This window comes from Pygocentrus nattereri, chromosome 19, assembly GCF_015220715.1.
Source record: "Pygocentrus nattereri isolate fPygNat1 chromosome 19, fPygNat1.pri, whole genome shotgun sequence".
Taxonomy (NCBI): Eukaryota; Metazoa; Chordata; class Actinopteri; order Characiformes; family Serrasalmidae; genus Pygocentrus; species Pygocentrus nattereri.
In genome coordinates this window covers 7,854,989-7,880,682 of record NC_051229.1, presented here as the reverse complement: position 1 = coordinate 7,880,682, position 25,694 = coordinate 7,854,989, and the positions used below count along the sequence as shown (strand labels likewise).

The 25,694-nt window shown below is 39.5% G+C and overlaps 1 protein-coding gene across 4 annotated transcripts in view; it reads right to left on the bottom strand.

Annotated features, from left to right (window-relative positions):
• cables1 (Cdk5 and Abl enzyme substrate 1) overlaps positions 1-25,694 on the bottom strand; it is a 50,286-nt gene that overhangs the window by 2,509 nt on the left and 22,083 nt on the right. The window contains exons 2-9 of one of the 4 annotated variants that reach the window (XM_017702495.2): positions 23,161-23,232; positions 22,525-22,617; positions 19,374-19,451; positions 10,110-10,215; positions 9,107-9,260; positions 8,201-8,304; positions 3,128-3,234; positions 856-1,063 (exon numbers count right to left, since the gene is read on the bottom strand). In XM_017702495.2, the coding sequence (XP_017557984.1) occupies positions 856-1,063; positions 3,128-3,234; positions 8,201-8,304; positions 9,107-9,260; positions 10,110-10,215; positions 19,374-19,451; positions 22,525-22,617; positions 23,161-23,232 (922 nt within the window). Of the gene's footprint in view, positions 1-855; positions 1,064-3,127; positions 3,235-8,200; positions 8,305-9,106; positions 9,261-10,109; positions 10,219-19,373; positions 19,452-22,524; positions 22,618-23,160; positions 23,233-25,694 lie in introns of all 4 variants that reach the window. The other 3 variants (XM_017702494.2, XM_017702496.2, XM_017702497.2) reach the window with 3 other exon arrangements.

Below are 25,694 nucleotides of genomic sequence, written 5' to 3'. Positions count from 1 at the left end.
CACCACCTTGTTTCTATGCTCACCGTCCATGTTCTCAGCTCCACTTACGATATAGGAGCACTTTGTAGTTCTACAGTTCCAGACTGTAGTCCATCTGTTTCTCTGATACTTTGTTACCCCCTTTTATCCTGTTCCTCAGTGGTCAGGACCCCCATGGACCCTCACAGAGCAGGTACTATTTGGGTGGTGGATCATTCTCAGCACTGCAGTAACACTGACGTGGTGGTGGTGGTGGTGGTGGTATGTTAGTGTGTGTTGCTCTGACTTTACATCTACAAGGTGGACTGACAAGGTAGGAGTGTCTAATAGAGTGGACAGTGAGTGGACACAGTGTTTAAAAACTCCAGCAGCACTGCTGGCTGATCGACTCAGACCAGCGCAACACACACAAATATACCACCACCATGGCAGTGTTACTGCAGTGCTGAATGGAGAATGATCCACCACCCAAATAGTGCCTGCTCTGTGAGGGTCCATGGGGGTCCTGACCACTGAAGAACAGGGTAAAAGGGGGTAACAAAGTATCAGAGGAACAGATGGACTACAGTCTGTAACTGTAGAACTACAAAGTGCAGCTATACAGTAAGTGGAGCTGATAAAATGGACAATGAGCGTAGAAAAAAAAGGACATTTATACAGTTATAATATTTTGCTTTATCAGTAAAAACAGCCAAACGAAATAACTAAATGTGTTTTGGCTGATCAACTACACTTGGGCTGAGGGGAACATCCTGAAATTAGATTTACAAAGTCAATATTACAACAGCTCATGTTTAACAGTCTTGATCACTCCTTGTGCATTCATCTTAAGTCACTGAGACAGCTGCTGAACTTTGAATGTGATCTATGACTTACATCAATCAGAAGCTTGACCTCATGCTTCTTGAGGTCTCCACCGATCTTGGCTGCCAGGAGGACACAGGCACCGGCGCAGAGTTTGCGGTTCTGTTTGTTGAGCTTGCCCTGCAGCACCAGCTTCTCGAAGTAGACGAAGGCCATGGCTACTGTGGGCTCCTCATAACTGCACTCCTCCTGCGCCAGCTTACGGATCTCCCTCTTCAGGCTGAAACACAAGACCACAGCCTGATTCTCATTCATACAGCCTCAGAACAGGCCTGGTCTACAGATACAGTGCTAAACAGCAGAGATTAGAAACACATGAGGGGGGAAAAACAAACAAACAAACAAACAAACAAAAAACTTTTCACACAAAACGTAAGCAAAAAACAGGTACAACCTACTTTAAAACTGCGGATAACTGGTTAATAACATTAATTCCTTATCCCTGGTTAGTGTGAAAATGAACTGGACTGGAATATTAATTTTGGTTAGTTCTGAATGTAAAACAGTATTTTGTCGTTCTTTCTTTAGGGTCTTCCCTCCCATTACCCCCCCCCCAATTACATACAGTGAAAGAAAATTTCATTTTCTGTTTTTATTCGCTGATAACGATTTCTGCTTAGAATCCAGCTTTATTTCTGTATTATATGACATTTATATGACATTTATTTATTCAAAAATAAGGCAGTGTAAATTGATACGGCCAATGAAGGTCACTGACTGTCACCGCATGCATAATTTTTAATGGCAAACAATTAATATACAAAATACTAATATAGAAAAATCTGAGGAAAATTTGAGATTGTTTCAAATAAACCTGAAATAAACAACAAAAAGAATTTTGAAAGAATTGAGAAAAAAAAAGTTTTTTGATAAAAGATAAACAAAGAAACCATCCCTTCCATTGAAGCTCATGTTAAGATGACTCTTACGTGGATCTGGCCTGCTCATCAGAGGCTTTTGCACAAATTTACAGAAAGTCATGTAAATATTTCAAGGAAGTAATGATTTGTAATGGCAAAAAAACAAAAACTATGTTAGAAAAGAATGCAAAACAGAAAAAAGAATGTTCACTTCTTCGTCTTAGACGTTTGGAGCCCACATTAAATGTGTGTACATGCGTGTTCCTACTGAAGCTGCTTTATCAGACTAAAGTGTTCTTGTCCTAAAATTAGGTTAAAACATTGGCTCATTTGTGCTCTTTAGCCTTTGTAAACAGATCTTCAAGTGTGTAGCTGGACGGTTCTGTATCTTAATCTTTGGCCTGCTTATCCTGATCAGGGACTGGAGTAAAGGGGTCTACTGTGGCTTTGGGGATTGCATGTAATCTCAATTACATAATTAGTTTTGAGTAAACCAAGCCGATAAGCTCAGCACTGCAACACCTCAGAGTGTCTGATGTTTAGACTCAAGGTTCTCAATAAGCTCTGTGCGAATTAGATTCAGAACGCAGATAGTTCTGGTTCTAAAAGCTGATTAGCTGAGCCACGTCCAAATCCATTGTACAGTAATTGATATACATATGTAATATTCTTTGCTAGGCAACCATAGCCAACTGCTGAAGTCATATGCAAAAGTTTAAACACCCCTGGTCAAATGACATGTTTTGTAAGTGGGAAATAAGACAATACATCCTCTATAGGCAACAAACTTGAATGAAACTTTTCTGCAAATATTAACAATTTTTATTTATTTTTAAGTTTAACATACTTGGAAAAATATTAAATGTGCCATAACTTTCGCACAGGATACATTTTTGTGTTTTTTCCCCAATAAAAATTCAGCAAATAAACATTACATGTTTTTTAAAATGTGCAGAAGTGTGTTCGCTTATTTTCACTTAGAAAGTAAACAAAACATGTAGTTTCACCAGGGGTGCCCAAACATTTGCATTCCTTGCTTGGAACAATACTTTTTATAATTAATAAAAAAAAATTCAATTTATAGTTATCGGTATAGCAAGAAGTGCTAGCCTGGACGGGGAATCGAACCCCTGTCCGTCAGGTAGAGTGCAGCGGCGTCATCTACAGCACTAAAGTATTTATTGAACATTAGAATACTGTATCCCATTGTCTTCTGTCACAGTTGTCCAAAAGCAATAAGCCTTGAGAAATAAGGTCCAGTGATTTTGACCACTGATCTTGGTAAAATCACTGTAATGCATGGCCTCTTTTGGCTAACTGCCAAGCAGCACTGACATCAAAGGACATTTTCAGCCTCTTTTTCCCATTGTAGAGTTTAACATGCACTCCAGCTGTCGACCTTCATGAGAAGTGGAGAACTTTACCTTCTAATTTTGCTCAGTGTCAGGCGAATGTGAGGGAACTTCTCTTTAAATGTCTCATTCATGTCCTTCTTGAGGTCGGAGGGTTTGACGTACTCAATAACTGTGGTCTGTATGGAAGCAGAAAAAAGGTGGTAGATGGTTAAATGAATACCTGAACATACTTGGGTGGCTGAAAAAAAGGGCAAACATAGGCCAGTTAACATGATCTCCTCCATTCAGTTTGTGTTAGTATACTGAGGTTAGTGACATTAAGATACAGAAAGTGTTTTAATGCTCTTTAAAATCCCTCAGCAAAATAAATCAGTTGAATTCACCCAATAATATCTTGCAGCTTTATCTCTGTAGCTGACTCAGTCCAAATGAGCCAGCTATAGCACTGATCACTGGCTCATGAATGTGGCTGTCATTCGTCAGTTTATCAGCTTTGTCCCCATCAGCTATGCTTTTGTGTTCGTTTTAGCCAAATTTCCAGTTTTGATGTACACCTGCCCTGAACCACTCTCATAGGTCAGGTCAGGTCAGGTCAGGTCAGGTCTGGTGTACATCATAGGGTCAGAGTCATAACAGCTAATAGGGTCAAAATCATAACGCCAGGGCTTTTGAATAGTAATGGCAGTAAAAAAAATATATTGAGTAGTAAACGAGAAATTTTGATTAGTTTCTGTGTAATGTTATGCGTTTTGTATATTAGAAGCATGATGTCTGAACTATACTGCACCACAGGGGAGTGAAGAGCCTGCGTCATATATTTCATATCTGTTTAGTCCAACGAAGAAAGCAGACAGTCTACAGCGGATATCTGAAGTAGGCCTGGGCAATTAATAGAATTTGCTTCAAAAATTACGATTTTGGCCTTTTTTTTAGTTATGAAAACAAAACTATTTTTGTGCTGCATTACATTTCGCAATGACGCTCACATTTTGTCTTGTGGTATAAATCCAGTGCATCTCTATTCTTTACAGTGGTGTGCCGTCACCCCTCTCTAAAAGCCCAAAGTCATCTAAATTATGTTTATTTATTATTTTAATACATGCTTAGTGTTTTTAGTGGGTTGTGAAAGTGATGTTCTTATATATTTTATTTATTAAAAAAAAATAAAAAAAAATAAAAATGATAGATATATATCAGACAGTAACAAAGTGCAGCTATTCCGCATAGGAACTCTGTAGAAAAGCACTTATTAACAACAAGTGCGAGCACCTTTTACACTGTTTTGTCTGTGTCACGTGTCTGACTTTAACTTTTTTTGTTATTATGAATTTTTGCATTTTCCAAACACTTTTCTATTAATGTCTTAAAAATCCAACTATGAAATTTGACTGAAGTGTCCATCCCTACTAGCTAATTTATCCTGGAATAAAGAAGATGGTCCTGGCTTCTGCACAGTGAGAGAACCGGTTTCTGCTTAACATAACATTTAGATGCTACTAGGTTAGTAATCAGCTCTCTGGTTGTCAGAGCCAATGTCTGCATTGGCTTCTGCTTTCATTGTCAAAGATCGTTCAGTTGAGATGCTATCAGTACAAGGAAGGACTTCAGCGGCTCCCCCATCCCGATAACGTCCATCAAACAAGATCAGATCTCCGTTAAGCTCTTACCCCTAACAAAAACACTTAGACCAACAACAAATCCTATTATAACACCTGCTTTTAAAAGCTGGTGGCTTTAGATATTCGCTTTGAGGTCCTATTGACGCAAGGAACAGGATCGGTGGAACCAGGCAAATAAATAAGGAAAACATCTTAAAATAATGAAATAAATAAATAAATAAACAAAACAGCAAGGAAAAGAAGAAAACTGATTGATCGCTCTATGCTAAGGCAATATGATATATGTGAATCGGACGAAAGATATATTTGTTTCAATCACACAACCGCACTGAGAAAGTCTCGAGCTCTGATTCATGGACAAAGAAACATTCTGTTCTCTCTGGTACTCTGGTAATAGTCCTTTGAGAACACAATACAAATTGTCATGAACAATAACATTAGCAATAGAAGGAAAGGGAAGGGAGAGGGGGGGAAAAAAGAAAAAAAAAAAAAACACCTCGCCTGGATTTTTTTTTTGTTCGAGTTCAAGTACGTGTCTACTATGCAGCCCAATAACAAAAACACGGCTGAAATGGGAAATGAACAGGGAGTCTATTATGTAAACACGATAAAGAAGCCTTTTCCGCTGGAACATGAGAACGTGATAACCGGCACCGCCGAAAGAGAACAAAGCAGATACTAACAAACTTGTATAAAGGACAAAATGTACAGAGAGGAATGCAAATTCCCCAATCCGAGCCTGAAAATATCAAATAAGGGGAGCGCTATGGTAGCTGGTCTCAGGACATTCCATGCTAAATTAACAGACACCTGGGGGTTTCGGAAAGTCATAGTGTGCCAGAGTCTGTGAGGATAAACAGATGCAGACAAGACACACTTTTGAAGTGACCGCAGGGGTGAAAGGGACACATCCTGAGAAGAGTTGGTCATTTGTTGCCAGAGGACACAAGACTGAATCGAACTAGGGCTGCACAACATTAACGTAGCGTTTATATTGCTACACTATGCCTTGAAATAGAATATAAAATATTAAAGGGCATTCATTTTTCTTGCATTTTATTTTGCGGAGGTCCACTTTTGATATTCGTGTAGTTTCATGCACTGAAAACGTTTGAAATGAATTCTAACATGATCATTTTCCAAGCTCTCTTTATCCTAATTAAACTGTCTGTTTTTGTTACTGCGCCTTTAAGACTGATATACGCTATATGGCCAAAAGTATGTGGACACCTGACCATTACACCTAAATGAGCATGTTGGACATCCCATTCCAAAACCACAGGCATCAATATGGAGTTGAACCCTTTGTAGCTATAACAGCCTCCGCTCTTTTGGGAAGCTTTCCACAAGATTTTGGAGTGTGTGTGAATTTGTGCCAGTCAAAACAGCATCTGTGAGTTCAGGCACTGATGTTGGATAGTTGGGCTGAGGTCAGGGCTCTGTGCAGACCATTAGAGTTCCTTCACACCAACAGCATCAAACCATGTTTTTATGGAGCTCGCTTCTTGCACAGGGGCTCAGTCTTGCTGAAATAGGAAAGGGTCTCCCTCAAACTGCTGTCACAAAGTTGCAAGCATATCATTGTCTAAGATGTCTCTGTAAGCTGTAGCATTAACATCACCCTTCACTGGAACTAAAGGGCCTGTGAAACAGCCTTGGACCATTATCCCTCCTCCACCAAACTTTACTGTTGGCACTATGCATTCTGAGAGGTAGTGTTCTTCTGGCATTGGCGAAACTCAGATTCATCCATCAGATATTTAAGCATGATTAATCACTCCAGAGAATGTTTCCACTGCTTTACAGCACTCCAGCCAACACATGGCATTGCATATGGTGATCTTAGGATTGTGTGCAGCTGCTCGGCCATTAAAACCAATTTCATGAAGCTCCTGATGCACAATTCTTGTGCTGCTTCCAGAGGCAAGCTTCGCTCTATGGTGAGTGGTACAATGCAAGATGATTTTTAGGTGCTACGCACTTATGCTACGCCCCTGCTCTGCGAATTTGCATGGTCTACTGCATTGTGGCTGAGCTGCCATTGCTTCTAGACCCTTCAATTATACAATAATAGCACTTACTGTTGACAGGGGAAGATGTAGCATGGCAGAAATTTCACAGATTTGTGGCAAAGGTGGCATCACATGACAATACCATGTTTAGGTCACTGAGCAATAGGTAGGGCGGAAACACCTGAACTCAATACTTTTGGCCATATAGTGTATGTAAACGATTAGTAAATGGTTGCCCTGTATAGTGTGTCTCAAACTGCAGCATGAGCAAAAACACTCAACTTCAGCTTGAATGGGTGGTTATACGTAAATATGTTGCTTCTATGTGATTTCAAAAAAACAAACAAACAACAACAACAACAAAAAAACAATAAATCAAATGGGCCATTTCTGCAACTTAATTCTCAAATATCAATTGTGTGGACTGGGAAACAAATGACATTGAAATGGTTTCAAAATTATGACAAATGTTTATATACTAAACCAAACTCTTATTTTAAACAAGGGAGAAAATTCTCAATGTTTCCATGATACGTGGCCTTTAACAACACTGATGTCGTTAAATACTGGCCTGCATTCTTTTGGGCCAAAATGATTTACGTTTGTTGGATCGTGTAAATGCCTTGTTTCATCCAAACTCCCACAAAAACATCTGTGACACAAACTAAAGCATCCTGACATTCACATGATCCACACGATCCAATGAACATAAATCATTCTGGCTAAAACGTAATTGGTTAGACAGCTCAAAATCAGTCCTGCAAAGGCTGATATTTCAATACCAACAAAATGCATCTAACAACACACAATATTCAAGCATCAAACAAGCTGGTTTTGCTTAGAGAGTCTTCAAATCGAACCTTGAATCCAGTTTCCAGTCCTGGATTTTGTAATCACTGGCTGTGTTTACATGCAAAGATTTACGCCAATCCGACTGAAAACAGTCGGATTACAGTTTCAGACTGAGGTGTTTATGCTCACTCTGTTGAACAGTCTGATGAAAATCTTCGTTTACATGCTCACTATAAGTAAATCCGATGCAAAATGATGCGTAAGCGTGGAGTAGCGCTGAGAATAAACGTTACCATGGCAGTGAACATCACGTGAGGTCCAGTCAGCGTGACCTGAGTTTCCAGTTGGCGCGCTTGTGTTTTTAATTGCTTTAAACTGATGTCAGACTAAGGAAAACGTGCTTCACCTGTACTCATAAAGGAAGCGGTGAGAGGAAGACGTCGTGTTCTGAGACACATAAGCTGGACGTCTGTCTCACGCATGTAAGACACATGTCTGCATGTAAACGTGACTACTGGTAGGTATGACAGTAAGTGGTCAATCAGCTACATCAACAGTATCGGTAATTAGAAAAATAGGAACAGAAACTGGAATAGAGGTCCAGATTTGAAGACCTCTACCTTAGAATAATAAAAAGGGTTTGGTAAAGAAAAACAGGACCTGCGGAAGGAAGACTACATTTTTTTTATCCTATGCCTTTGTGCTGCACGTGAACTCACCATGTATGAAGGGAAGATGAGGACCCGTTTGTGCTTTCCGCATGGCCACTGTGGGTCATCCAGAAGGTTGGGGTCATACTCCCTGAAATCTCCCAGTTCGTTCCCTGTGGATTGTGAGAGAACAAAGTAAACAAACTCAGCGAGTGCTGGAACTGCCAGATTTCCAGAACCATCTACAGCAACAGCCTCAGCACATACATAGATGATCCTGTTTACCAAGTTTCTCTGTCGGGGTGAAAGTTGCTATGAAAACATGAGCTGTTTTTGCTGTACCCTATAGCACTGTCTGTTTACACAAGGCTAGTCACATTTAAATGATGGGAAGTTCACAATATACTCTGCCTCAGCCTTACACTAAATGTTCTACACAACGTTCATGTTCACAATGTTCTTCTTGAGGCATGGGACGCAAAATTTTATGTGGTATTAGTAACGCCTACTGGGTTGGCATGCTAACTTCAGCATTTTCAAGTCTTATTCCCATCTTCATTTGGATAGAGAAATAAAAAAAATGATTGGATTTTTTGAAAATGGAGAAATAAAACCACAAATCAAAAATATCTTGACAGGGCTGGGGACATGTGCTCTTGCACAACATTATAACTCTCACAATCCACTAATTACATTATGTAAAAGCTTGATTTCCTCTTCTTTTTTTCAGACCTTAATGACCATTAAAAAAAACAGAAATCTGGACTTTTCCCTAAAACAAAATAAAACAACAATAAATGCACAGGTATGTCCTTGATAAAGAGCACACCCTTCATAAAACTCTGCATTCTGACATCACAGTTTAAAGAACCTCCCAAAACGCTTATTAAAACTCAACAGACGGACCCTTGTTTTGCCATAGAGGAGGGAAATGATGGGAAATGAGTGGGCAGTGAAAGAAGCTGGCAGGGGCACCTGTGTCCAGGCTGCTCTGGTTGCTGTTGGCACGTGCCAGGCTCAGGCTCCGGTGGCTGGCATTCCGGGACTGAGAGAAGGATGAAGTGGAGTCGATGGTGTTCCGGCGGCCCAGGACGTTGGTGGGGTACAAAAACTGCATGTAGGACACAGTCTGTGGACAGAGAGGCATTGGACAACTCCATAAGTACCTCCTAGTAGACCTATCCATCAATCCGAAAGTGGCGAATTATTGGTTGAATGTTGTCTTTGCTTACAATTATATTAATTTTAAACAAAGCGGGTCTGATTTATTTGATTTTGTCTCGTTTGTTGATTTTGTATGACTTATATGACTATAAATTAGACTCCGTGTACAAATGTGAATGATTTACACAGTAGTGTTACAACAAACTAGTGTTTTAGCATTATTCTTTTTTGGGGGTGGGGCGGGGGGTGAGGGGGCACTTGATTGATAATTTTACTGTTTAAAAAAATCAGAACATATATTTTTTCCAATATTATATGAATATGTGAAAGATTGATAAAAGACAAGAGACAATTCTGTAACAATGCTTTTCAATTACAAATGAAAACTGGGCATGGCTTGAACAAAAATGAGCATAAAGTGGCAGAAGTGGGTGTATTTACTGACTGCAAAGGACAGCAGAGAAATCGAGAAGCAATGATGATAATCACATGCATACTAAACGTAATTTCAACAGGAAAAGAGATTTTGGAACAAGCATATTAATCAATCACAGATCCTGATAACACTGACCACGTAGGTACTGAATGATAAAGTAACTTCAGTACCATAAAAGTATTTCATTTTAAAACCCAGCCCTATGTATAATTCACTCCGATGGTGAAATCATGACGAAATCTGTGATTGAGATGCACTGAATGTAAGAACCACAGTCGAAACGAAGCGCTGCCATCTGCTTCCTAAACGTGCGTCTTAGAAACATACACAGAACAGAAATGTGACAGAAGGCACGCTGCATCAGTTGAGTGTCCTCACCTTGCCGTCAGCGCCCAGTTCCACACCCTCCAGGCCTATAACCATCTCCTTGGCAGTCATGCCACCTGAGGGGTGTCTCTGGCGCCCACTCTCCATCTTCACGTCTCTGCTGGGGCGAAAAAAACCCACTCAGAACACCGACTTCATCTGCCAGCGCAACACCATCATATCGACTCATTGCACTACTGCTGTCTGATCACAACATCGTAGCTATTCAGTATGTGCTGATTTTTGGGATGTTTTGCACAAAAATAACTTTGAAATTCAGATGAAATCTAAAGGTAATAGTGATGGAGGGAGAGGTTGAGTTTATGTAGGGTTCAAGACAAAATAAAGCTTTTTTCCCCAGTTAGGCCCACAGGAATGGAAAGCAAGATATTAGATTTAAAGTGATAGTCTGGCCACAAAGGAAAAAAAATATTTTCAAATAGCTTAAAAAAAAAGCTGATTCAGCCACTTTGAAATCTAAATTTTGTCAGTTCTATACATTTTATTTATTTATTTTTATAAATAACTGTATATCATACAGTGGTCGGAAACCATCTAAAACAAGTTTATTAGAGATTACAACTCAACACAGTCTGAGGCAAGTGTGATGACCTAGGTATGTTTTTAGCACAATGCTAACTGGTGGCCATACTCTTCCATTACTTGCTAGCTCCAGTATAAAACTAAAGAAGTGGAAAAATGTGGCTACACTTGATTGACCACATTTGGTCTTTGGCCAAACCATCGCTTTAAGGTAGTCTTGCATCACCGGCATGTTACATTTCAGACCACTGTGACAGATTATACAAAGAAATTGAAAAATGCTTAATTGTTCTTTTAACCGACGCCTAACAGACAAACAAGTCTGTAATGGTGCTGAACAAGCCATACGTGTTTTCCTTGCTATACTGGGCTCTGTTGGTCTGTGGAATCCAATCAGCTCACATTAAAACACCCAGGGCTAAAGCAGACCTGTTAAACCTGCCTGCCAACCCTAAAAAACGTAGGTGCCGCAAAAGGAAGCCCTGCTTTCCTTTCAAAATAACTGTCGGTATGTCATCATACTGAAGCAGAGGAATCAAAGCGGCTGGCCTAGAAGGAGGAGGACGGGTCAGACTCTGCACAAAGCTGATGGGTGGATATAATGGTGTCTTTGTTTACAGACTGTTAAAGAGCAAAGGCGTGACAGAGACACGAAGCAGAAATACAAACAGCATTGTCTGAAGCATCAGAAAAAGGCTGCTGACTATTCGTCTTGACTGGAGATGGAGAAAATTACACAAAGAGACCCAGACAGGATTTTCTTCATTTTTTTTATAGATTTATACCCAAATTTCCACCCGCTGGCTAGGTTTTCCCTCCAATCACATGATGCAGGCAAGCTGGGAGGGTGAAGGCTGGTGTATGTGCGTAAAGTCACATGAAGCCCCACTGCATTCTTCCAAACTGACTCTAACGTCATTTGACAGCTCAACACGCTTAGAGGAGAACACTAATTCTGTTACATAAGTTAAGACAGCTATGCTGAGTGGGGGGAGGGGGGGGAGGGGGGGGGGGGTCAGATCACCACCTGCTGTTTGCGTTCAAATTGTAGGTTCATGAATTGGAGGTGCTGCACGTTTACAGGTGGTGCAACATAAAGCACTTCCTCCATGTTCAGCTTTATTTGACACCATGGTAATGATTAAATGACAGTAAAAGACCGGAATTCTTTACAAACATTTTCCCAAAATGGACTACAAAGTAGGGATGCACTGAAATTGCAGCCACCAAAACATTTCAGCTGATGTTCAAAACTGGTAGATTTCTTTCTTTCTTTTTTTGGCAGAAAGAGAAAAAAGGCTGGAAATTCTGGTTAAAAAAATAAAACAAAAAAAACAAAGAATAAGTTTGTCTACAAATAAATGGCAAAATCTAACCTACATAATTCAAAAATAAAATAAAAATAAAAAGCACTGTTTGTTTCCTTCACTCTCCTGGGTCAGTGCAGATATTCAAACAGTTTGAGCAGCAGCAGATCAACAGTGAGTGGAACAGGAAAAAAAAGGGATCATGGTTTCTACGATTGACATCAGCAGGTTATAATCTCAATTCATGACATGATACGTATGAAGAGAGGGTGCAATACTCAAGAATTTCTCCACTACAGGTTTGATACATTAGCTGTGTCCTAATTCGGGGTCTGCATCCTTCGGAGGCTGCATTTGAATGTCTATTGCGTCACAGTGGCGTGACCCCATTTTGAAGGCTCCTCCTGAAATATGTCCTTATTTTCCGTGGCAACGAAGGATCCAACGGGTGCATCCTTTGCCAGCCAACATATCCCGAGGTCCACTGTGTGCTGGTGAGGATTCGGCAGCATCAGCAGAAGAGCGAACTGAGGAGTTCACCTTTAAACGTAAGTAGATTTATATTGAGTTGAATAGCTAACGAAGCAAATGTTCAAAAAGCCAAATGTGGTCATGAAGTAAAACTTACACTAAGGTTTGTTTTGTTTTAAGGAGCGAGGAGCGGACAGAGAGAAGCATCTCCAGTTCCAATAAATGAAAAAATAAACTAAAATGAAAAATTCATGGCTGCGTCTTGAAAGAATTTGACAGGAGCCGCGTTTTGTGACACAATGGTAAGAGCGGGAACAGTGGTGCTGTGATGCCACCAGGAAATCCACCGTAGAGCAGACCATCTCATTTCAGTTCGGCCTTCGTAGGCTGCACACTTCAAAGGATGCAGTCCCTGAATTGGGGACACAGCTACTATTTGCGCGATACATGAACTACAGCAAAGCACAACGATCAGAAAGGAAAGCATGACAGCACGGCTCAGCTTTTGAAATGATGGGGAAAAAACACAAACAATAGAGCCAAAGCGCAAAATGAAACATTATTGGATTTCATTGCAATCGTTCTCTGCTGGGGAGGCTGGATTTTATACATACGGTAATCACTTTAGTATGTTTATGTGAACTCTTTAGTTATTGCCAGCTTATGTCCTTTTAAAAGTAGATTTAATCAATAATAAAAGTGTATTTTCTTTTATTAACTTTAAAAAAAAATTCTTTACAAAACCAGGAATATTCATCTCAGTGCAACACTACTATACAGTCTATGATGTGGATGATGTCACTACTACATACCCCAGAAAGTGATGTTTAATCTCCTGTGGTGAAATAAACAGAGAATCAAAGTGTTTTGAACACAAGCAGCAGGTACTATCCTTTGGCATGGCTGTGGCATCACTGGGGAGCAAACCTGAGACCAAAGCTTAGATGGCTGCAGGACTCGGCAGCCAGTTACAGACGAGATTTCCATTGTACAGAGTTAAGAAATCATGTTATTATAGGCTGAGCTGATTCCTCAAAGTGGAGGTGAATCAGAGAGGCATTACACTGAATGAAGCCCTGATGCAAGGAGTGAAATCTCTTCTTTAGCCCTTGTAACAACAGGAATCCTGCTAATAAACCCCAAACGTCCCTTTATATAGATGGAAAAGGTTCAGTAAAGAAAGCCCATGAGGAAGCATTTAGAGAAAAACCCTCAACCACCGAGCTGCGCCCATTTCCACCATGTTAGAAAAGCTATAACAGCAGATTTATCTGCTGAGCGATGGAGCAAGCGAACATAAGCTAAGCACAATCTATGCAAATCTAAAGAGAAGAACAGGCCTACATGTGCTCTCAGTACATTAACAAGACCACCTCTCACGAAAACCAAGCCGAGGGGATGAAGAATGTCAATAGAGCTACACACAGAGGACCAACTGACCTCAGTCCGCGCACTAAAATCAATCAATCTCTGTAACAGGAACAGCTGAGAGAACGACAACACATTACAACACGGGCAAGTGGTGCAGTGGGGCGGACGTGCCAAAGAGAGAGAGAGAGACTCCAACCAGCACTGTTTAAAAAAGGGGGCAGAGCTCTGTGTGTTTATTAGAAAAGGAGCAGTGTGAAAATTTCCTCTCATGGTATTAGCGACCAAAAGGATCACAATATTTAGCATTTTATAATAATAATAATAATAATAATAATAATAATAACAACAACAACAACAAATTCCAATTTTTCAAACACCGAAAAAAAAACCACACATTTAAATCATTTCACTACAAATACTATGCTTTTATATTATAGACTGAGCCTGTAGTAGAGCTGGGTGATATTGGGAAAAACAAAAAACAATATCACAGTAATCTGATAATCACAGTAACTGATCATATTTAAGTTAGAATTAATAAAGTTCACTTTGTAAGTGATTCAACTCTATAATTATAATAATAACAACAACAACAACAATAATAATTGTTATTTATATAGCACTTTTCATGTTGGTGGCAGCTCAACAAAAAGTTATATGAGAAATTGTAAATATTAATTTAGAATCATAAGAAAATGATATCAAATTAAAAAGTAAAAACCATGAGATGTAGAGTTTTAATTAAATGCTGAGTTAAAGAGATGCGCTTTTAGGTGCTTCTTAAAAGTGAGCACTGAGCTTGACTGTCTAATGAAAGGTGGAACTGAGTTCGACAGTGTCTGCAGATCTAAGATCTAGTGCTGGAACATAAACAGACAGACACTCTGTGATGTGACTCTAAGAGGTCACTTAGAGCCTTAAAAACTAGTAGCAGAACTTTAAAATCTATCCTGAGTGATACAGGCAGCCAGTGCGGTTCTTTTAAAACGTGAATGATCTGATCGCCGTGTCTTGTTTCTGTTAGGATGCCGATACATTTTGTACGAGTTGTAAAGGATGTATTGTGCTCTTAATAAGCCCAGTAAGAAGATCATTACAGTGATCAACAGTGAGTTTCTCTGCGTCACTCTGAGATAGAAAAGGCCGAACTTTAGCGACGTTTCTCAGATTAGAAGGAAGCTACTTTAGTGGCTGCATTTACATGCGGGATAAAACAGGGCTCAGAGTCTAAGATCACACCCAGGTTTCATACTTCAGGTTTCATATATGAAGCTAAGGAAACAAGTTTCTCATAAAGCATTTTTCTTAGTTTCTGAAACATATACTAAAACAATGTCTCACAAACCTGACATAGAGTAGTTTGTTTTTAATTGGACTGCTTTGTTCCATTTTCCTCGAGTGAAAATGACACCTAAGGTAACCTTACACAACATTAGACACAAGTCAAGCTTCCACAAAGGGAAATTTTAAGGATTTTGGGACTTGAAACTTTTCTTTCAAAACAATCTAGACAACCTAGAAAATGACATACAGTTAGCTGTCTGGGACACCATGAGTAATGTGCACAAAACAGAACACAAATACTAAAAACAAACTGCTTTCCAACAGTAACACTGCTATTCTAGCTCTATTGTTCGAAGCATAGTGAGTCATGTTTGAACTTTCCTGGTCAAATTGCACGTTTCCTTCATCTTCTAAGTGAACAGAAGTTGACACTTTTTTGGGGACAGTCGTCTGCTGGAGGTTAGGGAATCAGCCCTGTGACCAGAGGGTCGCTGGTTCGATACCCACGGCTGACAGTCCACGACTGAAGTGCCCTTGAGCAAGACACCTAACCCCCATATCCTACACAGTTGGCAAATGGTTCTAAATGATCTTAATTACATCCACCACAGAGATGAAACCTAAATGTGGCATTTTTGCTAATTTTAATGCATAATTTGTAATTATTTGCAGAGTTTAACATGTTGGAAAAAATTTTAATATAAAATAAGACGTGCCACTTTTGCACCGGCCACGTTTTATTCCCCGTTTTTTTATATATATATATATATATATATATATATATATATATATATATATATATATATATACACACACACACACACACACACACACACACATATATATATGCAAAAGTTTTGGCACCCCTGGCCCTGACCCCTAATGATTTAGTTACCACAGCTGCTCATCCAATACAGAGGACACGCATTTCAATGCACAATTATTGTGTATTAGCTAGATGTTACATTTGGGGGGAGGGAGGGGGGATAACAAAATGTGGCATGTGCTAAAGTTATGGAACATTCTGTATTTTATGTTCTTTTATTTTTTTCAGTGAGTTAAACAATAAACAGAAATTGGGCAGAAAAATGGCAGGAGTTTTAGAAGTTATTCCTGTAGAGGACGTCAGTGTATTTTCTCTTTTTAGAAAACTGACATCACTGTATCGTCACTGTGTAATGCTCACTAACTATCAAAATACATCACAAAAATGACAGTGTACCACTTCCAGAGTAGTTTGGTTTTAGTTTTATTCTATTGTGTGCACATTATCATCATGGTACCAGGACCTGACAGTTACCTTTAATGTATGTCATTTGTGGGGTGCTCCAGACTGTTTTGATGCACTAGACTGCAATGACGTCGGGCCAAAACATCAAGAGGACTAAACTGGGTCCAATTTTCGCCGCAGGCTGTTCTCAGTTTAAGTGACATTACCATTCGCGTTTGGTTGTATAACTGGAAATTACTGATTTTATTGCATCTTCGAAGTTCATAAGTTTATCTGCCATAACAGGTCAATATCTAATACCTACAGTGTGCTGGCTGTGGTGTGATGTGTGTGTATATTCCACCCTAAAGCAAAGCTGGAATACTTTATTTATTTACTTACTTACTTACAAGCAGCCGTTTTCTTATCTGTAACAATTTTTACTCCCCAAACTGTCATTCAGTGCGCTATCAGCAGAGGACAGACATAGCTTCGGCCTCAAGGACATAACTCTCACCCACACCCACCGAGGAGGAGGGAGGTGGGCCATCCCAGGCAATAATAAACCCCAACATGTGAACTAATTTGCCCCTTTGTTGCTATTATAGGAGAGAACCACTTCTGGTTCCCCAAAGAACCTTCCAGGGGGCAGTTCTTTACAGAACCACACTGTAAATGAGATGTTTGAAGGTGGAGAATCTGTCTAAAGTGTAAAGAACCTCCACATAATTAATTAGAGGTTTGTCCTAGAACCTTAAGTCCAAGCCAAGAGCCTTTATTTTTAAGAGTGTAGTGTAAGCCTGAGGCTGATTACAATTGAACCTTAATGGATTTGTCCAAATTAGGGCTTCCTAAAAGACAGAAAATGGCTTCATCTTTTGTTGCGAATGACGTCAGCTGAGAGCACAAGCTAAGTTAAGACAGGTGCAGAGCTTTAGACAGTGCTGAGAAACATCAAGACCCAAGCCAGAGAGCTGTGAACTGCGGTGAATTGAAAAGAAAATAAGCAGCATAGCTTCAGTGAAGGGACAAGCAGCCCATTTGAGGCCTATTAGAGACATGCCCTAACATTTGAGCAGTCAGCAAGGACAAGGTCTGTGAACAGCATGCCTTCACTTGTTCTTCTGTCTGTCTAACCTGCTGTCGACCAGACACAGGTGATTTATCACTAAACGCCAGTTTGAGCAGGTCAAAAATGCTGAGTTAAAACATTGAGTACAGTGACAGCTGCTGAATAATTAAACCATAATGATAACAGTTTAAAGGAGTTAAGCAGCATAAACAAACCTATCGGGGTGTAAAATACTTCAGAATTCTGTTAGGGACTATCATTAGTAGCGGTGCACTGATCATGCATTTTTGAGGCTAAGTTAGATTGGTGAGCCAATTTTCTTATTATTTTCTTCTCAATTCAGTTGTGGCTAAATGTTACTAAGCTGGGAAGCTGCTATTCCTCTGAGACGTGAAGCACCATTGCATCTTTTTGAACAGCCACTAATGCAATGTTATTGGACAGTTCCAAACCAGGGGCTGAGATTGTCAATTGCAAGCCTGGCCACAACATTTCACAATTTGGGCATTAAATATGCAGAGCCTGTGGCCTGAGTTATACTCATATTGGAGATTTTTTTGGCACGCCTTTCCCTCATTTTCCCGCATTTGTCGGAATTTGTTAACCATAGTAGATAACATGATGGTGTGATGATCACATTGTTCCCCTCTGCTGAAATGTTCTGTATGGCATCATAGAAGCTGTTCCATTGACTAAGGTTTGCTAATATCACTATGAAATGAGGTCTTAAAATAAACAACACAATTTTAACACCCTGGTCAAATGACTTGATTTTCTAAATGAAAAGTTAATACAGTATTACAGACAACACTTTGGTATTTTTCTGCATATTTTAGTGCACCATTTACTTGCTGATTTTGGGGGGAAAATATTAAATACAAAAAACTAAATATATAAAATGTGCCATAACCTTTTCACGGGCTGCATTTGTTTAATTGTTCCCCAATATGTTAAATTCGGCAAAAAACAGCGTGTATTAAAATGTGCAGAGGTGTGTTCTTTGTAGAGGATGTGTTAACTTATTTTCTCTTAGCAAAACGACATGTCACTGAACCAGGGGTGCCCAAACTTTTGCATATGACTGTATGCTCTCTTGGACTCCTGACCACAGATGGCTGCGACATAACCAGGAATCAATCTTGTGATGACAGGGCCAACGTTTGCACGCTTTCCGCGATGCCGGAGACCGATAACTTTATTTTATTTGTTTAATTTTTATTGGACAATTTTTCCCTTATTTTTAAGCAATAGACAATAACTGGAAGGCTGAATGATTCATAATTTTAATATCGCATTCGCAATTTGGCAGAGTGCAATTTTAAATTATTCAATGCTGTCTTGAGTTTCGTGGGAAAAAGTTTGTTGGAAGAAAACCTTGTATCTCCATTTTTGATGTTTTTCAGTTTTCTACATAATTTGAAAATGCTTGTTGCTCCTTACATTGTGTGTAAATTTCATGATTAAGGGACTGAAAGAAACGGCCCAAAATGACTTGGGAAAAAATGTCTGGTTCTATTGACTTACATTAAAAGTAAAGTAGGTTTTTTCCTTCTCCTGTAAAGTTACCAATTTGGAGATACGAGGTTTTCTTCCGACAACAGCGATATATAAAATCCACAAATAGCTCAGCCCTACAACAAAGACGATAGCATTGTTTATTTGCTGTCTAACCAAAGCTTGCAGGCTAAATAAACACAATACAAAGCGCAGAGGCTCTTCACATTCTTTGTAATGTGTCCAAACAGGTACAATTTTTGAAGGTATATCAAAGCCAGTGTACCCCGCTGACTCACTTGTGTCATAACATCACCACACAGATAAGCCACAATAAACATAAATCAGCTGTTTTCCAATCACGTTTTAGGAGTGAACGTCACTGATTCCGATCATGCACCCAAAAGTAAAAATGATGAGGGATGAGAGGGAGTGACGGGGGTGATGAGAGAGAGTGACGGGGGTGAAGACAGGGAGGCGTGATGGAGAAGGAAAAAAAGGTTAGCATGCTGAAGAATACATACCCTGTTTGGCTACAATCACGATAGGGCAGGACAGAAAATACACTATAGAAGGATCTTCTGCCACTGATAAGGACTATCCTATAAAGACAAAATGATAAATAAACTAATTCAGTGAGCTATGCCAATAGAGAGAACAGGACTAGAGATGGAGCGACATAAACAGTGTCTGGTAAATAAATGTGAAACATATTTGGTGAAAAAACGGTTATTGAAACATTTTAAAACGGGGAAACAAAAAAAAGTCATAGAAACATTGTTGTACAAAGAAACAAACTGAAAGAAAAGTTTTTACAGAAAAAGAAAAAAGTGCTATTGAGGAGTGAGGAGACAAAAAGAAAGGATCTGAAAACTTATGCCTGTGAAGCTGCCTTCGTATAGCCACTCATGGGACAAGCACATCAACAGAGGTTAATCCTGACAGCTATGTGCAGTTTGGTCAAACTACTCCTGTAAAGCTGTGGTCTCCAATCCTGAGGTCTTTTATTGCACAATCCCCCCCGCCTTGCCCCAAAGATCCCCGTCTACAATAGACCATTTAGAACAATTAGGATTAAAACCTGACTGTTTTGCTTTCTAATACCATTAGAGACCACTAGCTTCATGCAAGACCGCTTTAGATCACATTAGGAAACCAGCATGGTTTAAACACCTGTTAAACCATTAGAACCATTACCACTGGGATACCAACCGATCAGGACAACACTAATTGCCATTACTGACTACTGGACGCCACCAGGAATCAACAGAAACATTTCAGATTTTCTATTATTGATTTAGCCAAACTGTCGAGACATGTTCGGTGTCCAAAGTTCCCTTCTTTAGTTTTGCACTGGAGCTATGCGGCTAATGTAGCTAACAAGCCATGGAAGCTCAGCCACCTGTTAGCATGCCTGAGTCATGGCACACTTGCCTCGAACAAAGTATTAAATAGGTTTCAACAGACTTGGCTTATGTGGTTTCTGACATACTATGGCCTTCTGTCATCTATAAGTGTCTACATAAGTATCTCACCAAGCCAAAACCACTAGTAGTAGTAGGCATCTTGAAGTCTGGGCTCTCAGGGCCTTCTAGAGAAGGCTTAAAGATTTGTGTGAAATAAAAACAAATGCATGTCTCGTGTTTATGTAATATATGAAAACCTTATAACTTTGCAAGAAGAATTTTGATTTCCAGTGTCTTTCCTTGACGTTCTAGATACTTCACTGACAGTGAATACGAGTCGTAGGCTGGCCAGTGTGTTTCAGTCACTTGTTAGAAATGAAAGACAGAGGCAGCTCTACGTTGAGACTCTTTACTTCACTGCTATGATAAAAGCTACAAGGTGAAATATATGTTAATGTCTGTTCCAAGCTTCAAATAAAACAAATAATGTCTGTAACTAGTTTTAACTGTATCTAGAACGGCCAAAAGATGTTGATGCTAAGCGCTAACACACTCCAAAATTCTCACAGGGGCGCTAACAGAAATTAGCATTAACGTAAAAGAGTTTTAACACTCGTTTTTCGGTTCAAACTAATGGCGTAGCTCTGAAAGTCAGGCAAACCACATAAACAAGGTCTACTGAAAAAGACCATAGCGTATAATGATTTAGGCATGAGGTTAGCGCAACGGTAATTGGTGAGCTATAAGCTACTAGCCTCACAGCTTCAGGTCAAAACTAAAGAAGCTAACTTCAGACACTAAACATGTCTTGGCTGATCGACTACATTTAGACAGGGGGAGGGGGGAAACTGACTAAATCTGACTTTTTGCTAAAGTGGCCTTTCAAAATTGGACTGTTACAGGAGGAGCAGGACTGCGAAGCACTGCTTTAAAGCTTGATCCTTCACTGCTGCTGCCTGAAACACCTGAACCACTTCACCTCACACGCTGGAACAGAGCCACAGCTCACGCATCGCTGCACAAACAATCATTCACTGAGCGCATGAGCCGTTAAGACCTGCTCCCAACTGAAGGAAAACCATCCAGGTCAACAGCTTTTGTTTTGCATTCTAACTACTCACACGGTTTAAGGAGAACAACAATGCTGTGCTGCCTGCAGCGGAGAATCCACGGCTGACTTATTATTACGCTGGAATGAAAGACACAGCAAAAAAAAAAAAACTTGCTAATCTGAAGCTATGTGGCTGTAGCTCTCTACAAATCACATAAGGAATCAAAAACTCCACTATAAACCTGGAAATATTATCCATAGTTATGATGATTAAGACTGATCTGACAGTCTAAACTGCAGTACTGCGTTACTGCCTGGAAAAGTGAAACAAGTGTCCCAAGCAATGTCAAAATTTCTGCATAGTTAAGTGGTTAAGATGTAAACAAAGCCATTCACAGCTGTTTTGCTATGAAATCTGCCATTATAGACAAACTAGAGTCAGAACTCTTCACAGTGGTGGTGAAGGGAACCAGACCTCTGAGCAGTTTAATCACTAAGAGAATGTTATTGTATGAATTATGAATTATTTTTTAATCCATTCATGGTGGAGGGATACATGCAGGGTGTTGTGAGGAAAAAAAGTCCCTAGAGAAAGCTTATTTTTATTTATACCATCATCAATATTATCTATAGACCTCAGACGACACGTGTATGTGCACTGAACACTTGCAAATAAAATGGCTATATCTGTGTTGTAGCCATTGTGACCCCTGGTTCCCATCACCACCACTGTAAAAAAAAATCTGAGACACATGGTTTCTCTACAATGAAACCATCTTACTTGAAACCGCTCTGAATGACTTTGTTGACATCTCAACAACTGAATTATGCAGATATTTTGAAAACTCGTGGAATTCCCCTTTAAAGAAGGCTAATTCAGATGCTATTCAAAACTACAAAACACTACATTAGAACAACACTCTGTACAGTCTATGAAAGCTTTTCATTTCTGGAACACTTAAATATAATCTGTGGTCTTAAAGATTTTCTGGTAATACTGACATTGCAGTGCGTCTTTACTTGTCCTTAAACAAAAACACGAAAAGAATTCACATGGAAAATTAAGTTAAAAAAAAAAAAAAACAAAACAAAAAAAAAGCAAAAACATAATACTGTAAAGCTGATCTTTAAAAAAAAAAAAAGTAAAACTGAAATTTCAGGCTCTTGTGGTGGACACTGAGCAGTTGTTTACGGTATGTGTTTACAGTATGCATTTACCTTCCGTTGCGGATATCGTGTTGCCTCATGTTCTTGATGAAGTGGACCTTCTTGAAGCTCTTTGGTCGGGGTGAACCAGATAAGGTTCGGCATCTGAAACAGAGGGTGAAGCGTTAAGAGACTCAGGTCAGGGGCATAAGCAGTTTCTTATCAACTGCCTCATGATACACTAATATGGAACTGACTGTATAGCATAGCGGATAAGACAGGAGAGTCATTATTTAAGTAAAAACTTAACCTTAATGGATGGAGATGTGCTAGTGTAATAAAACTCAGGATGGTTTCCTCTCTATACTTGCCACCCATGATCATATCAAATACTAACTGTCCTCATTAACCCCCATAGTTATCGCCAGTAATAATAAAAGCATGTTGGAATTATTTCTTATTTGTTACTCACTGAAAAAAGGAGAAATTCTGCTGAATTATTATGAAATTGAATTTAAATAGTAGCAAAATTGCAGTAATAACTCTACACTCGCTACAGGGTCAAAATACTTGCTGATGCAGATAAACTGGTGTGTCAGATTGTGGAGGATGGAAGGTTATGATTTTGACAAACTTAAGTGAATTACCAACTTTATGGAAATTCACTAAAATTTTCCAAAAGGTTTGAATGGAAACTAGAGCAAATACCTGCGAAGAGGAGCATTCTCCTCAATGTCCTCCAGAGTCTCCAGTGAAGAACGCTGAGAAATCAGTCTCCGCCTGCAGTGAGATAACAAGAACATGAGCTCTCCTACACAGCCAGTGACACTCCAACCACACACGTGCACCATGTCACCATCACGAGAGATACTGTGAATCTACTGATGAGTAACTGAGGAGCACAGTCAGGTGAGGTAGAACAGGGAAGACACTGAGGTATGAACTTCAGGACTGCTTTAGATATTAAAAGGTGAATTTGATGCAATTACATCATTAAAAATGCTTACATTTCGAAGTCATTCAGGTTGTGTGAAATACTCCGTTCTAGAGAAACGAACCGAGTCACAGTGGTGGTTATAGGAACCAGACATCCACCTCTAAAAGCTCCCTCACCAAGTTTTTACATGACATAGTAATGAACGCGCTGCAATGTTTGAAACACTGCATCACTATTTAACGTCATCAAGACGCAATATAAAAACTCAGAAGACGTACAGGTTCACTGGTAGTTTTGGATAGTAAATAAAAAGGCTACACATGTGTGGTAGTCATGGCGACCCCTGGTTCCCATCATCACCACTGTAAAGAAATCGGAGTCTCTACAATGAAGTACTTCACACCAAACCACTCCAATTTACTTGGTTTACATCTCAATGATAGAATCGCAAAGAACTTATGAAAGAATCTGTTGGCATTCCAGGAGATAAGAATAAGAACAGGTGATAAGAATTGGCTTAGAGCAGGTAGATTTTTGCTTCAGTCTCACAATCTGCCAATTTATTATTTCAGTTCTGGCTGATAGGTGTTGCAGTTTTGTTGAGTAATTGACGTAAGGCATGTAATTACACTCACACTGTATTTGAATGCTGCTTCTACACCTGCCCTAAAATGTCAGAGTGCAATTATATATAACTTATTGACCTAAACAGCCAGTTCCCTCTTACTTTTGATGTCTCACTTAATGCTTCAAGTTATTTTAATAAGCAACTAATCTTTTATTTTTTAAATTAAAATCCTAGTTTGGCCCATTAAAGAGTTAATAATCGCTGCTGTCAGAACAAAACCTTGTATCTCCATTATTCAGTTTTTGACATAATTTGAAAAATTCCTGCTGGTTTTTGCATTGTGTGTAAATTTCAAGAAGAATCAACCAAAGCGAACGACCCACTTGGAAAAAAGTCTGGTTCCATTCACATACATTAAAAGTAAAATATGTTTTTTCCTTCTCCTGTGAAGTTACCATTTTTGAGATATAAGGTTTTCTTCAGACGACCGCGTAATGTGAAATATGCTGTTGATTATACAGCTCACACCATGTGATCTTTGGATTAGACCAAAAAAGAAGGCTAATAAAAATCAGCAAAAAGAATCAGATGTAAAGAAATCGGACTCAGCCATAAATATTCATGACTGGTGGAATATCGGGCCTCATTTCACCAACCGTTCTTATAAAAGACCTTTCTTCTTAAAACCCGCTTAGGCAGTTTTTACAAAGATTATGACGTTCATTGATATTTTCTTATTTGGGATCTGTCCTTAAGTAAGAACAGAATCTACACACACTCAGAGCACAAAGGTGGGAACAGTCCTGTGGTTTAAGAACAAGTACCGTATTTTCCGGATTATAAGTCGCACTTTTTTTCATAGTTTGGCCAGGGGTGCGACTTATACTCCGGAGCGACTTATAGTCCGGGAAATACGGACTTCACGGCAACCGGGAGAATGCGCCACGCTACGTTCTCGGAAGTCATTGAATGGATCAGCAAAGCATGGGCTTCCGTGAAAACCGAAAGCATCCTGCTGGGATTCAGAAAGGCTGGAATAATTGCAAATGTAACTGACGACGAGTCTGACAAAAGCGACGAAGAAGAGGAAGCGGCGCTTCGTCCACCTCCAGAGTTAGCGGAGTTGTTCATAAGTGACACTGAGGATGAAGAGTTCAATGGATTTGATGATTTGGAGTGATATAAACTTTGATAAAAATGGTTTGATAAACTTGTTAGCATGTTCTTTGTTATAGTTTGTCATTGTTATCTGAATAACTGTTCATGTTACGTTAACTTGGATTTTATTAAAAATCCCCCCCCCAAAAATGCGACTTATACTCCGGTGCGACGTATATATGTTTTTTTTTTCTTTACTGTGCATTTTTTGGCTGGTGCGATACTCCGGAGCGACGTATAATCCGGAAAATACGGTAATGAATCTGACGTAGACCGTTTCTTAGGACCTTCCTCAAGAACAAGTTTAAGAAAAACTTAGGAAGACATCTCTGAACGAGGCTCATTTAGGCCTCAAAACTGCAACTGCAAGTGATGAGCCATGATACCAGCATAAACTGGAGACACAGCTTAAAACCACCACCATATTTCCATTTGCTAACATGCTAATGCTGTTTAGGCTGTGGTTTTGCTCTTCCAGTTAAACTGTAGCTACCCAGATTGCATGCATGTATATCGGTCTGCTGGCTTTATAAGGTCAGTACCATGCACTGCTGATCCACCCTCAAACAATCCAGATTA